The sequence below is a fragment of the Microtus pennsylvanicus genome, chromosome 12, assembly GCF_037038515.1.
Source record: "Microtus pennsylvanicus isolate mMicPen1 chromosome 12, mMicPen1.hap1, whole genome shotgun sequence".
NCBI classification, from domain to species: Eukaryota; Metazoa; Chordata; class Mammalia; order Rodentia; family Cricetidae; genus Microtus; species Microtus pennsylvanicus.
Genome location: NC_134590.1, coordinates 64,473,514 through 64,486,342, shown reverse-complemented (window position 1 = coordinate 64,486,342; position 12,829 = coordinate 64,473,514). Strand labels below are relative to the sequence as shown.

Below are 12,829 nucleotides of genomic sequence, written 5' to 3'. Positions count from 1 at the left end.
CAAGCTAAGACTTTGACTTTAATCCTTTGGCAACCTCTTGTTGAATATGTAACTTGGAGGAAGGCAGGGGACATGAGAAGTGAGGTGGCTGCTCTTACCAGAATAGGCATGTGGATACACATCCCTGGAATGGGAGGGGAGGTTCATTAAGACTACTGGAGAGATGATTGGTGGTAGTGCGAGCCTTTAATCCCAGTACTTGGGAAGCAGAGGCAGGCAGAGCTCTGTGAGTTTGAGACCAGCCTGGTCTACGGTGACTGCCTGGACAGCCAGGACTGTTTCACAGAGAAATCCTGTCTCGAAAAACAACAAAAAGCAACAATAACAAAACTACTGGCGAGAGCACATGCGGGCCTGGGAAGACGAGAATGTCAGCTGACTGTCCTGATTATCTTTTGATGGTTGGCAATAATCACGTCATGGCTTAGTGAGAAGGTGGGCAATAGGTACAAGAGAATTCTTGCTGAATCACTTGTCTGGAAGATTATTTTAATGTGATCTGCAAGGACGGTAGAGGAGGCCTTGAGAAAAACAAGAACAGGCTTGTTTGTCTTCAAGGGAGATGAGCTAGAACCTTTATCAATCTGAGTGAAGGTGTGGCCTCCCACGAACTCCCCTTTGCTCAGGCTTGCCCTCCTGCTGCCCTAGAGTGGACTCTTCCCTTTCTTTGGGTTCAGCACCCTCTTTGGGAGGAGGTAGAAATTTTTAATAAATAAAAATTTAAAAAAAAGGAGGGTTTGGGGTTCTCTATCTACTTTGTTTTGAGACAAGGTCTCTGCAGTCCTTGACTGTTCTGAAACTAGCATTGTAGACCAGGCTGGTCTTGAACTCAGACACTATCCTACTGCTTCTACCTGACAAAGTGCAAAATTCAAGGCAAGTGCCACCATATCTTGCTTTGGGGTTCTCCATTTCATTTATAGGTTGTATATTCAATTTTTCCTGTTGTGTATGTCACTTCCCAAATTATATTTGATTCTAGCCATCTGTATGACCAATAATGAATAAGTATATTAGATTTTCTCTAATAGTTATTTAGAAGACAGTTGCATTACTGCATATGCACCCAGAATCAGGTTAGACCAGTCCAGCCCTTCTATTCATAAACAGTAGGAGTCAGTTACTAACTATGGGCAAATCCATATCATTGTTCAAAGATGGGAACATGTGTATCCTGATTCAGGTGAAGGTTTGAAAGGGGTTCTGGGGTAGCTAGGGTTTGGTTTTTTTTTTTTGGATTTTTTTCGAGACAGGGTTTCTCTGTAGTTTTTGTGCCTGTCCTGGAACTAGCTCTTGTAGACCAGGCTTGCCTCGAACTCACGGAGATCCGCCTGCCTCTGCCTCCTGAGTGCTGGGATTAAAGGTGTGCTCCACCACTGCCCGGCTTAGCTGGGGTTTTTTTGAGTAGTATGTGTGGTTCAGAAACTAGGCTACCAAGTACATTATCACAAGATAGGCATGACCTAAACCAAATAGGGTCTCAGGTTAAACTCAGGCTTTACGGCCTCAGTCTGCTGGAGAGGTGTACTCTTTTTTTTTTTCTTCTTCAGATTTTAGAGGGTCTCAGCCAGCAGTGGTGTGGTGTTACTTACCTTTAATCCCAGCACTTTGGGAGGCAGAGGCAGGTTTCTGTGAGTTTGAAGCCAACCTGATCTACAGAGTTGAGTTCAAGGATACACAGGGCTACACAGAGAAACCTTGTCTATAGATGTCTATAGAGGAGAGAGAGAGAGAGAGAGAGAGAGAGAGAGAGAGAGAGAGAGAGAGAAGGTTTATATAACTGGCTGACCTCAAATTTAGAGAAAGCCTCCTTCCTGCTTCTGCATCCCAAATGCAGAGATTAAATGTATATAATCTACCACATCCAGTGAGGTGCATTCTTAGAGCCAAAGACCTTTCTCCTGAGGTCTCAAAGAGACTGGAGGTGTGAGTTAAACTCACGACGGGTTTAATTTCCCATTTTGTTTTCCTGGCTTTAGTATAGCTAAGCAGACCCACTATTCTGCACCATTTTTTAGTTAGGTCTGAAGTGCTAGGGTAATCATTGAAAGAGCATTTTCATAGAAGTCATGCCTTCATTAGGTCTCTCACCTACTCTACTCACTACAGCTTGGTAGCTTTTTCGGGCAGCTGGCTACCCAAAATCAAAAAATGCTAGAGCCTTGAGTTGAACATCATAGAGGAAATACAGTGATTTTGAGACATGCTCTTACTATGTAGCTCTAAGACTATATCAATCAGTTTGTTTCATTAAATTGTTGAAGGGACTAGAACTGAAGAACTTTTTTTTTTAAGATTTATTATGTATATAACATTCTGCCTCCATGCCAGAAGAGGGCGCCAGATCTCATTACAGATGGTTGTGAGCCATGTGGGTGCTGGGAATTGAACTCACCTCTGGAAGAACAGCTAGTGCTCTTAACCACTGAGCCATCTCTCCAGCCCAAGAACTGTATTTATTCCTGCAAGTGATCTTTGTCTCATTTGTATGTATAACTCACAAAGAGGCTAGTGTCTGTCTATGAGTAGCCTGACTAGCCTCTTTGTAAATGGACACGTTAATAGAGGGGCAAGGCCTGGCCCCTTCTGATCCCTGCTGCCTTCCCAAGGACCCCTTGTTCCTCAGCTTATTTTGGGAAACAACTGTTACTCTCCTCACCTCACTTGCCCTCTCAATCTTGGTGTTTTTTTGTTTGTTTTTTGTTTTATTTTCGAGACAGGGTTTCTCTGTGGCTTTGGAGCCTGTCCTGGAACTAGCTCTTGTAGACCAGGCTGGTCTCGAACTCACAGAGATCCACCTGCGTCTGCCTCCCGAGTGCTGGGATTAAAGGCGTGCGCCACCACCGCCTGGCTCAATCTTGGTTTTCATCTTTTAATACGTATATGGGTATTTTGCCTTTGTGTATGTCTGTGCACCACATGTGTGCCTGGTGACTGCAGAAGCCAGAAGAGGGTGTCCTATGCCCCGAACTGGAGTTAATTGCGGATGAGAGCCATCAAGTGGGTGTTTGAAATGGAACCTGAATCCCCTGGAGGAGCAGATAATGGTCCTCAACTGTGTGAGCCATCCCTCCAGGCCTGAAGGTAGGTTAGTGTGCTTCTCTCACACTTTCAGCTTCTCTTAAACCTTTCCACATCTTCCTAGTCTCAAATGCTTCTAAAGTCAGTTATACATGCCAGATGACCACACTGTTGCTCCAAAGACTCTTTTCCCCAACGGGAATCTCTGGATGTCTACCGTGAGCTGCAGATAATCCCTCATTTCAACCTTATGGAGTAATTGGGTTGCATGTATGAGGCATACTTCTGGCTAAGATATCTAATCTCTTTTGCCCCATGCATTTCTGCCTACTTTTCTCTAAGGTTCTTACCTGCTAGAAGACTTTTTTCTCTATTTTTTGAGACTACATTTCAGGTGGGCAAAACTGGCCTTGAACCTCACTACCCAAGAGCTGATTTTGAATTCTTACGATTCTCCCACTTTTCTCCAATTAATATAGTGGCTTTTTTTTGTTTGTTTGAGACAGGGTTTCTCTGGTTTTGGAGCCTGTCCTGGAACTAGCTCTTGTAGACCAGGCTGGTCTCGAGCTCAGAGAGATCCGCCTGCTTTGCCTCCCGAGTGCTGGGATTAAAGGCGTGCACCACCACCGCCTGGCGTTAATATAGTGTTAACGGCTATCTATCTCACTTCTTTATACTTTGAATCTTGCTTGTTTCCTGTGGGCTTCTACCGTGCCAGTTAGTCTGTGCCTTCATCTGTCTCATCTGTTCCAGCAGCTTTAGCCTGCAGAGTAAAATAATTCCCTGTGGACAGTTCTTCCTTACCTCACCCCACCACTCCTGGCTCACATGTCTGTCTACACACCGAGTTTCTCAGTCGGTGAGGTTACCTAATTTACAAGTAGCAGATTGCCCTCATGCAGCCACGTTTTGTTGAAAGGCAACCATTTTCTTCTCCGAGTAGGGCTGAGTAGGCAATTCAAGGATTACAATCAGTATCACTGAGACTCAAGACTTGGGAGCCACAGGTTGTATTAGACAAAATCTAACAGAGTTGAGAGCCACAGTCTATATCCTAAGTTTAGGAGCTGGCGAGATGGCTCAGAGGTTAAGAGCACTGACTACTCTTCCAGAGGTCCTGAGTTCAATTCCCAGCAACCACATGGTGCTTACAACCATCTGTACTGAGATCTGGTGCCCTCTTCTGACCTGTAGGCATAATTGTATACATAATAAATACATAAATCTTTTAAAAAAAGTTTAGGACTGAAAAACCATCAGGATAACACTATCCTTCAGAATGCTTTTCTTACAATTTATATAATACTTTAGATTCTAAGTAAAAATTTTGTGTGGAAAGACTAGATACAGTATAGGAGGAGCTAACACAGCAGAGGCAAGGGAAAGACAAAACATTAACAGGTCAAAATTGAGTTAAACTGAATTAACAAGGTGGAATAGTAAGTTTCAGAGAAACTATCATATACATGATTTCCCTAACAGATTTTCATGTGGTCAATTTGATTTTGAAAAGGGTAAATATTGATATCCTTGAGGTTTACAACTTAAACTAATGCAATGGGAACTTTACATGCAGGAAAAGTATAGAACTTGTAAGACAAAATGTGAAAGAGAAACCTACTAAGGATGTGGCACTGAAGTGTTAGAAACAAGAGACTCATGGAGGAAATAAACACAGAACCAGTCATTTTGTTCACACACGTGGCATATGCAACTTTTAATAAATCAAAAGAAAAAGTCCCAAATATACAAGTGAAAAAAATTCCAAACAGTTGACACAGGCCTAACTAATAGCTACTTTATGTACAGCTGTATAAGTTCAAAAAAGCTATCCTATATGTATGTACAAAAGTTTATACACAGGTCTGTACATAAGGGTCTATACATTTTTTTTTTCAGAACCCTTAGGTGTCACCTCTAGAAGACACCAACACTTCATTCACATATTTTATAAAAGAAAGATTTCAAGGATTGATAATATTGTGTCCCTTGTATTTGGACCATGTAAGCTCCATTTGATTGGTTGACAACCTCATAATGTAGATCACGGTAGGTATGTGGGTCCCTTCACAATGTGCTCCAATGTAAAAGCCCATAAATAAAGATAGGGAATGAGCATCATGGCCAGGATGCTACCATAGGTCCAGATGGGTAAGCTTGTCTGCCCTGCTCACTGTCTGTACTCCAGTTCATCTACACTGATGACTTTGGTGGGCATAGAGGGCAGAGGCTGCTGTAGCACATCTGAGCCAAACCATTTTGCAAGGCCCACAGGGGAGCTGCTCCTTTGGCTGGTACGATGCTCCATCTGGGAGTGCATATGGGGCAGGCCTGATCTGCTGGGCACATTAGGAGGAGTCTGAACGTTGATAGCTGCTGCCTGGGAACCAGAGCCTGGAGGATGCAGAACTATGGAGAGAAGAGTGTCACCTGGTGCTGTAGCAAGGAAACTGCTCACACTCCACCCATTTCTATATTTACAGATCTAATAAGAGGGCCCTTGGATACTCACTCCCAAATACTATTGATAGTACTTTATGGCCTACTTTGCTCCAATAATTTCCTGTTACTTTTAGGGGTGGGGTGTCTACCAAAGGATTTACTGCAGGGTTTCCTAAAAAAAAAATGCAGAATGCTAGATGATTTTATATAGGAAAGCTAATGCACTCGGAAGCCAGTGCTATAAACCCACCAAGGCTGACCTGACTACGTCAGAATTATCAGCCTTCAAAGGGGTGAAACGAACGCCAAAGCATTCCTAGCTTCCATGGTCCTCGCAGCCATAGATGGCATGATCAGTCCCCTTCACCCATTTCTCTAGGGACACCTGTACCTACTAGAACCAGCTAAGGGATGAGGAGTTGGTGATAAGTGACTGCTACTAGAAGTATCTCAGAAACATCAGTGTGGTTAGCTAGCCTGGCTCATTGCTGAACCTTACCTGAGCGCTGCAGCTGCTGCTGCATCATTGCCAGGTGCAGAGGGGTTCCAGGACGAGGGTTTAGGAGAGGGTGACTAGCAGCAGAGAAAGGGTACAAGGGTTGTCCCAGAAGTGGGCCAGTTATTCCCTGTAAAGGAGCCACGTCTATCCCAGGGGGAAGCACACCTGATAGAAAAAGAAACTTCTGAAAAGTTGTGTCGAATGTACCTAAAAATTTCAAGTTTTACCACAAATTTTTGCTGATTTGGAAACTTAAGAGTGTTGGGTATTGTGGCACACTAGTTTTTTTTAGGGTACTGAAAAATTACAAAAGGCCACTTCATTTTATTTTTCAAGACAGGGTTTCTGTGTAGCCTTGGCTATCCTAAAATTAGCTCTATATACCAGGCTGGCCTTAAACTCAGAGATCCGCCTGCCTCTGCCTCCATACATGTGTCAGGACACACAAGTGTACACACAAGAGACAATTTTAAATGAACGCCAAAGTCAGGCTCCCTAATCTTAATGATCTAAAGGGAGCAGACCCCTGTGTATACCCACCTACCATGATGCAACATTACTGACCACCCGCACCCAGTCAGAAACTCACCAGCTTGGAGCAAACTTGGAAGATGCTGTGGATGTATTCCTTGGGCTATCAACCTTTGGACTAACCCTGGGTGAAGCTGGTGAGCAGGCCGAACAATAGGAACATGAGGGACCAGGGGAACTTGGTGGGGAGGGCGAAGAAAAGGTGTTCCTGGACCTGGGGGTGCTAAGGTGGGTGTTTTTCTCCCGGCTGCTTTAGGTCGGTAATCTTGCTCTTTGGTATAACGGTTGTTCTGGGACAGTGGAGTGGAGCACGAAGACCACTGTGATGTTGAGAGTTTAGGATTTGTCGTAGGAGAAGAGTCTTGATCATTATTGGGCATGGGATTAGATGACAGCAGGTTCTCTGTAAGGATTCAGTCATAGAACATTTTGGTACTGACACCAGTTCCCAATTTATTTCAATCCCCAACAGACTAACAAACTTTTTTAAAAAGCTGGCAATTCTTATTTGATTCCTCTTCAGCAGTTTAGTGAGCAGCCACATGGGTGCTGGGAATTGAACCCAGGTCCTATAAAACCAACCAGTGCTCTCAGCCGTATCTCTGACCTGTAGATGCCAAGTTTTAAGGCCTTCCAATTCCATGCTGGAATTTTTGTTTTGCTTTTTCATTTTCCTTTCTTGAAGGGTGTTAGACATGAACCCATGGTCTTGCATGTACATACTAAGCAAGTGTTCTAACACTGAGCTACATTCCCAGTGCATAACGAATTTCTGATACAACACAAAAGAACTTAAAGAGACTTGTGACATATAAAAACAAACGGCACAAGTTGCCAGGCTTAGGAGGTAGTTCCTTAGATCCCAGGACTTTGTGAGGTTAGGACTACACAGTGAGATTCTGTCTCAAATGAAACTACCAATCAACCAAACACCTGTAACAAAAAAAGGAAGCCTGTGTCTATTCTATACTCCCTTCAGCCAAAGGACAGCTATTAGTAAAACCAGACCACAAAAACAGCCCAATTTAGTTAAGTGTCTTGCTCTACACCAATGGTGGAGCAAATAGTATCTTTGGTTCATATGGAAGAGCTGGGGTTAGAGATACAGATCAGCAGTTAAAAGCTCTGGATGTTCTTGAAGACCTAAATTCATTTCCAGCACCTACATGGATGCTCATAACCACCTATAACTCCGGGCCCAGAAGATCTGATGCCCTCTTGTGGAGACATACCTCGAGGCAAAGCATATAAAAACATAAAAATGTTAATAAGAACTGAACTGTATTAATATGCTATGAATTTATCATTCAACCTGGTAGACTAATAGGAATCCTAAGCTAGAGTACACCTGTTATCCCAGCTGGACAGAATATCAGGTGAGCAAGTTTGACTGTGAGCTCACCCAACCCATCTCCCTGACATTGCAGTCATGCATGCCTACGTTCTGACACAGGTGAGCAGTACCTTCACTGGCCTTCTGAGCATCCTCTTTAGCATCCCCAGGAACCACTGTTCCAGGTGTTATTTCCTCCTTGCTTTTCTCTCTGCTTTCATACATCTTCCGAATCACTGAGGTAGGGGTGAAGGAAGGAGAAAGCTGCAGAGAAGAGAGGCAGAATTAGTATACTCAAGTGCCTTTCTGTAATGTTAAGCCAGGATTTTTTGGTTTTGAATACTGGGATTTAAACCTAGGGTCTTGCAAATGCTTGGAAGTACTTGACCACTATGTATGCAGCACCCACCTTGGGCCTGGCTTCACCGGTGAAGCCATTCCATAGAGGGAGGGAAGAGTCCCCATTTTGTCTATGTAGGCAGAGGGAACTCTAGCAACTCTAATGCTCTGGTCTATAGACATTGGAAGAAAACACAAAGAGGCAAATAGTCACTATCCCAAGAGCTTCAACCCTTGTTCACCTGTAAAAATGTCTCTCTTCTCATGCTTATCAAGCCTGGGATAGGATGGGGAAGAAGAGAAGGGCATAGCTGGAACTGTACCTTAGTAAACACAGAAGGGATGCTTCATAGACAACCTCAAAACATATGATACTCCTTGTTCCTGGTATTTTTCTTTTAAAAATATTGTGTGTAAGAAAATCCAATTATCTTAAAGCTTCCCTCACTTACCATTGAGAGTCCTTTTGTTCTTGTTTCTGTTGTTTATTTTTTTTAATGATTTTTATTATGCATGCGCCCAAAATTTGAAAGGCAGGAGACAAGATCTAACTGACAAAGCTTCCAGAATCTCTCTAAAACAAGAGCTTTGAGGTGCTTAGTGCAGAGACCCATATGGAGTCCTGAACCACAAAACAATTGTTTTTCCCCCTTGTCTATCAGCTTTGATAGGATGATAAAGGTCTGTAGAGATGAAATTAAAAACTATTAAAAAAAAGGCAGTGGTAAAGCTAGACTAGCACCTCAAATAACAAACCCACGATATAACAGAATACAATCTGTGGACCTGCCAGCATGCTCACTGAACAAGTTACTCTTCTGATATCCTGCCTCACCTCTGTCCTTTACTTTCCCACACCAGCTATGCTAGTTTGTCTTTTAGAAAGGTTCACACTAGGCACAGGTTGGCCTTCCACTCAGAGATCCATTTGCCTCTCTGCCTCCCAAGTGATGCCATTAAGTGTATGTTACCAGGCCTGGCCCAGCTTTATTTTAAGCAGTGATGTCTTACTGTATCCTGGCACAAGTTTGTCTATCTCCTAGAGCATACTTTTCAATGTAGGGACTTTAGCAGAATAATAAATTAAGGGAGGGAAGACATAATAAATAGACAGGCATAGAAAGTCAGTAATCCTGTGGAAGGCATTCAGAGACACAGGGAGCACACTGGCCTAACATATAACCAGATGCAGAAATCTTAGAGCCATTCAGTTACCAAAAGTCACTGACCATGCTTGTGATGGAGGCAGCAGGAGCTGGGGAAGAGGAATTTCCTCGGTGCATGGGTGCTGGTGACTTTGAGACTCGCTGTTGCCTGGGAACAGATCCATTAACAGTGTCAGTTCTCAACTACTTAATGCCAAGTCTAAAACCATGTAATTCAGTAACAGTCCAGGAACTTAGCACACCTTTCACTTATCCAACTTAATTCCTTTTTTTGGTTTCTAGACGAGGTTTCTATATAGCTTTGGAGCCTGTCCTGAAACTCGCTCAGTAGACCAGGCAGGCCTTGAACTCACAGAGATCCATTTTTCACTACCTCCTGAGTACTGGGATTAAAGGCATGCACCATCACTGGCCAGTGGAAAAAGTTCTTTTTTTTTTCTTCTCTCTACATAGTCCTGTCTACTCTGAAATTCACTATGTAGACCATGCTGGCCTTGAATACAGACGTTCTCCTGCCTCTGCTGGGAGGCACTATCCCCAGCTATTCTACTTATTCTCCCTTAGCCTGGAGGAAAATGGGAAACAGAGTTGGCATAGAAATAGGTTGAGGAATAGACTATGTGTACTCCCTGCACTTATACCAATTGTTAGTGACTGAAACCCTCTGAATCCCAGGCAATGATGAGATCCTGAATCTATAAGCTTTCCAATCAGTGTTCATAAACTAGGCAATGTATCTTAAATGTACATGGGGGTTTCACACAATTTATCATTTACACCTTTTATGTTTTGTTTTTTTTTTTTCCTTTTTCCAGAGGGCGTTTTGAGACAGGATTTCTCTGTGTAATCATCCTGGCTGTCCTGGAGCCTTTATTAACCCAGCACTCAGGAGGCAGAGGCATGAGGATTTCTCTAAATTCGAGATCAGATTGGTCTATGAAGTGAATTCAAGGACAGCCAGAGTTGTTACACAGAGAAACCCTGTCTCGAAAAACAAAAACGACAAAACCCAAAAAACAAAACTAAGCAATGATGTGGGATTCCTCTCTGTATGCTATGAATATGTTTTATTACCAGGGGTTATTAAAGAAGCTGTTTGGGCCAACGGCTTAGTAAAGCCAGGTGGGAAATCCGAACAGAGATATAGAGAGAAAGTAGGCAGAATCAAGGAGACGCCATGTAGCTGCCGAAGGAGACAGACATCAGCTGGTAGCCTGAACCTTTACCGGTAGGCCACAGCCTTGTGGTGATACACAAATTAATAAAAATGGGTTAATTTTAGATGTAAGAGTTATTTAATAAGAACCTGAGTTAATAATTCAAAGAGTGTTTATTAATATTAAACTATTAATATATTAAAATATCAATATAGTTTCTGTGTGATTATTTGGGTCTGAACAGCGGGGGGAAATGCAAAGGCAGTCTCCACCTAAAAAGCAACAAAATAAAACAGAAACAAGGGCTAGTGGTGGGGGTATGAAAGAGTCTAGTATATCCAAGGCCCTGAGTTCAATCCCTGGCACAGTAAAAATAAAAGAAATTAACCAGTAGAAGCATTGTAAAATTTAAAATATATTTACTTGTAGCAAATTAAATTATAATATCAAATTATGAGACTATCATGAATTAGCTAACCGAAACTCAAAAAATGTAAGATATAAAATATATAGAATAAGGGGGCTGGAGAGATGGCTCAGAGGTTAAAAGCACTGCCTGCTCTTCCTGAGATCCTGAGTTAAATTCCCAGCAACCACATGGTGGCTCACAACCATCTGTAATGAGATCTGGTGCCCTCTTCTGGTCTGGTGGCATCCATGCAGATAGAACACTGTATCCATAATAAATAAAAATAAATCTTTAAAAAAAATATATAGAGAATAAAAAAATTAAGGTAGTGCTTATTTTTAGAGGCTAGACAGTGGGCACTTCAGAGGGGGGCAAACTGATAATATCAACACAGGGCACATAGCAGGATTCTGTACAATTCTACTGAATTTTCTCTATAAACAGAATCTGCAGTGGGATGGAATGCCCATCTTACACTGGATCAGCATATACAACCATATATATGATTTACCAATCTCAGAAGGCTACTTATAAATCAGTACCCAAATCTGCATAAGTAGCATTAGAAGTTTACCTGTTTCTCAGTCCATCTCTGGTTCTATCCACTTGTGGTTTGTTATAACCAGGCTGATAGAAGGATGCTGCCTGTACTGCAAGGTCATGTGGGAGGGCCAGCCCCTCCAAGGCAGCCTGCTGCAATTCTAGCTGGCTCATCTGCTCAACAGAATGGCAGGGGACAATGAATGAAAAAATGAGGAAGTTCAATTTTCCACAAAGGTCTGTCTTATGGTTTAAAGGGTAGCTAAGAAAACAATATGACAAATATTTAAGTTATGCTGCTGTCCACTAAATATTTTTAAAATTTAAATAGTGGGGTAAGAGATGGCTCAGTGGTTAAGAACATTTATTGCTATTGCTGAGTATCCAGAGGTTCAATTCCCAGCACCTACATGGCAGTACACAAATGTCATAACTCTAGTTCCAGGGGATTTGATGACTTCTTGAAAACTCTCTGGGCAATGAGCACCCATGTGGTACACAAACATAAACCAAGTATTCATATACATAAATCTAAAATTTTTTTTTAATTTATATACTACTCAGCAATTTTCTCCTATGAATGAACTTGAAGTAAAGTATCATTGCAGAACAAACTATGTATTTCATTGTTGCATATCAATCTCCACCCTACAAGCAACAGCAAGTGTGAAAAGGCAAGGAGACTAGGTCTGAGAAAGAGCTCAGCCTGACCTGGGCTGTGACAGGGCTCATGGGCTTGCGCATGCCTTGGAATGGATCTCCAAGTAGCTGCTGGGGTCCTGATGGGAAACCTGCCAGAAAATTTCCAGAATCAATAACTGTCAAGCATTAGGGCCAAGGACAACGTAAGCACCCCCACCCTGTTGTGCTTGCTTAACGGGGAAGTCTTGCTTCTTTGGCCCGATAAAACATCCCCTTTAGTCTCTCCTCCCACAGTGTATATATGGACCTTAAACAGAGTTATTCTGGCCTCAACTGCTGGTGTAACCTTCTTCCCATTAAGCTGTCACCTTTGTCCTTTTCAGAGCTGGGAGCTCTCCGGCTAAAATTTTCTCTTCAGCAATCTGGCCATGCTTGACAAGCTAGCTGGCACTAAAGTAGAGTCCAGAGCTCTGAGGGTCAGTTCCCACACGACTCTATATGATTGCAAGCAAATATTAAGGTATCTGATTGGCAAAGGCAAGGTGCCGGCAGTCTCCAGTGGTTTGATGGAAGAGACACTAACACAGCTTTCTGGAAGTGCTTCTTTTAGGCACATACTGAAGCAACACAGGATTTCACAGTTCACTGTGAACCAACTTCAACTGCTCTTCCAGAAAGTCATTACTCTGACTGGCTCCTTCATGTAGCTTCAAACTCACTACGTAGGCCAGCGTGGCCTTAAAACTTGAA

General features: G+C 42.6%; 1 protein-coding gene across 2 annotated transcripts in view; it reads right to left on the bottom strand.

Moving 5' to 3' along the window:
- Positions 1 to 4,708: 4,708 nt before the first annotated feature.
- Eif4enif1 (eukaryotic translation initiation factor 4E nuclear import factor 1) overlaps positions 4,709 to 12,829 on the bottom strand; it is a 41,045-nt gene continuing 32,924 nt past the window's right edge. For both annotated transcript variants that reach the window (XM_075944049.1, XM_075944050.1), the window contains exons 13-19: positions 12,149 to 12,228; positions 11,472 to 11,611; positions 9,395 to 9,479; positions 7,958 to 8,090; positions 6,552 to 6,896; positions 5,963 to 6,127; positions 4,709 to 5,430 (exon numbers count right to left, since the gene is read on the bottom strand). In XM_075944049.1, coding sequence (XP_075800164.1) covers positions 5,192 to 5,430; positions 5,963 to 6,127; positions 6,552 to 6,896; positions 7,958 to 8,090; positions 9,395 to 9,479; positions 11,472 to 11,611; positions 12,149 to 12,228 — 1,187 coding nt within the window. In that variant the 3' untranslated portion in view covers positions 4,709 to 5,191. The remainder of the gene's footprint in view (positions 5,431 to 5,962; positions 6,128 to 6,551; positions 6,897 to 7,957; positions 8,091 to 9,394; positions 9,480 to 11,471; positions 11,612 to 12,148; positions 12,229 to 12,829) is intronic.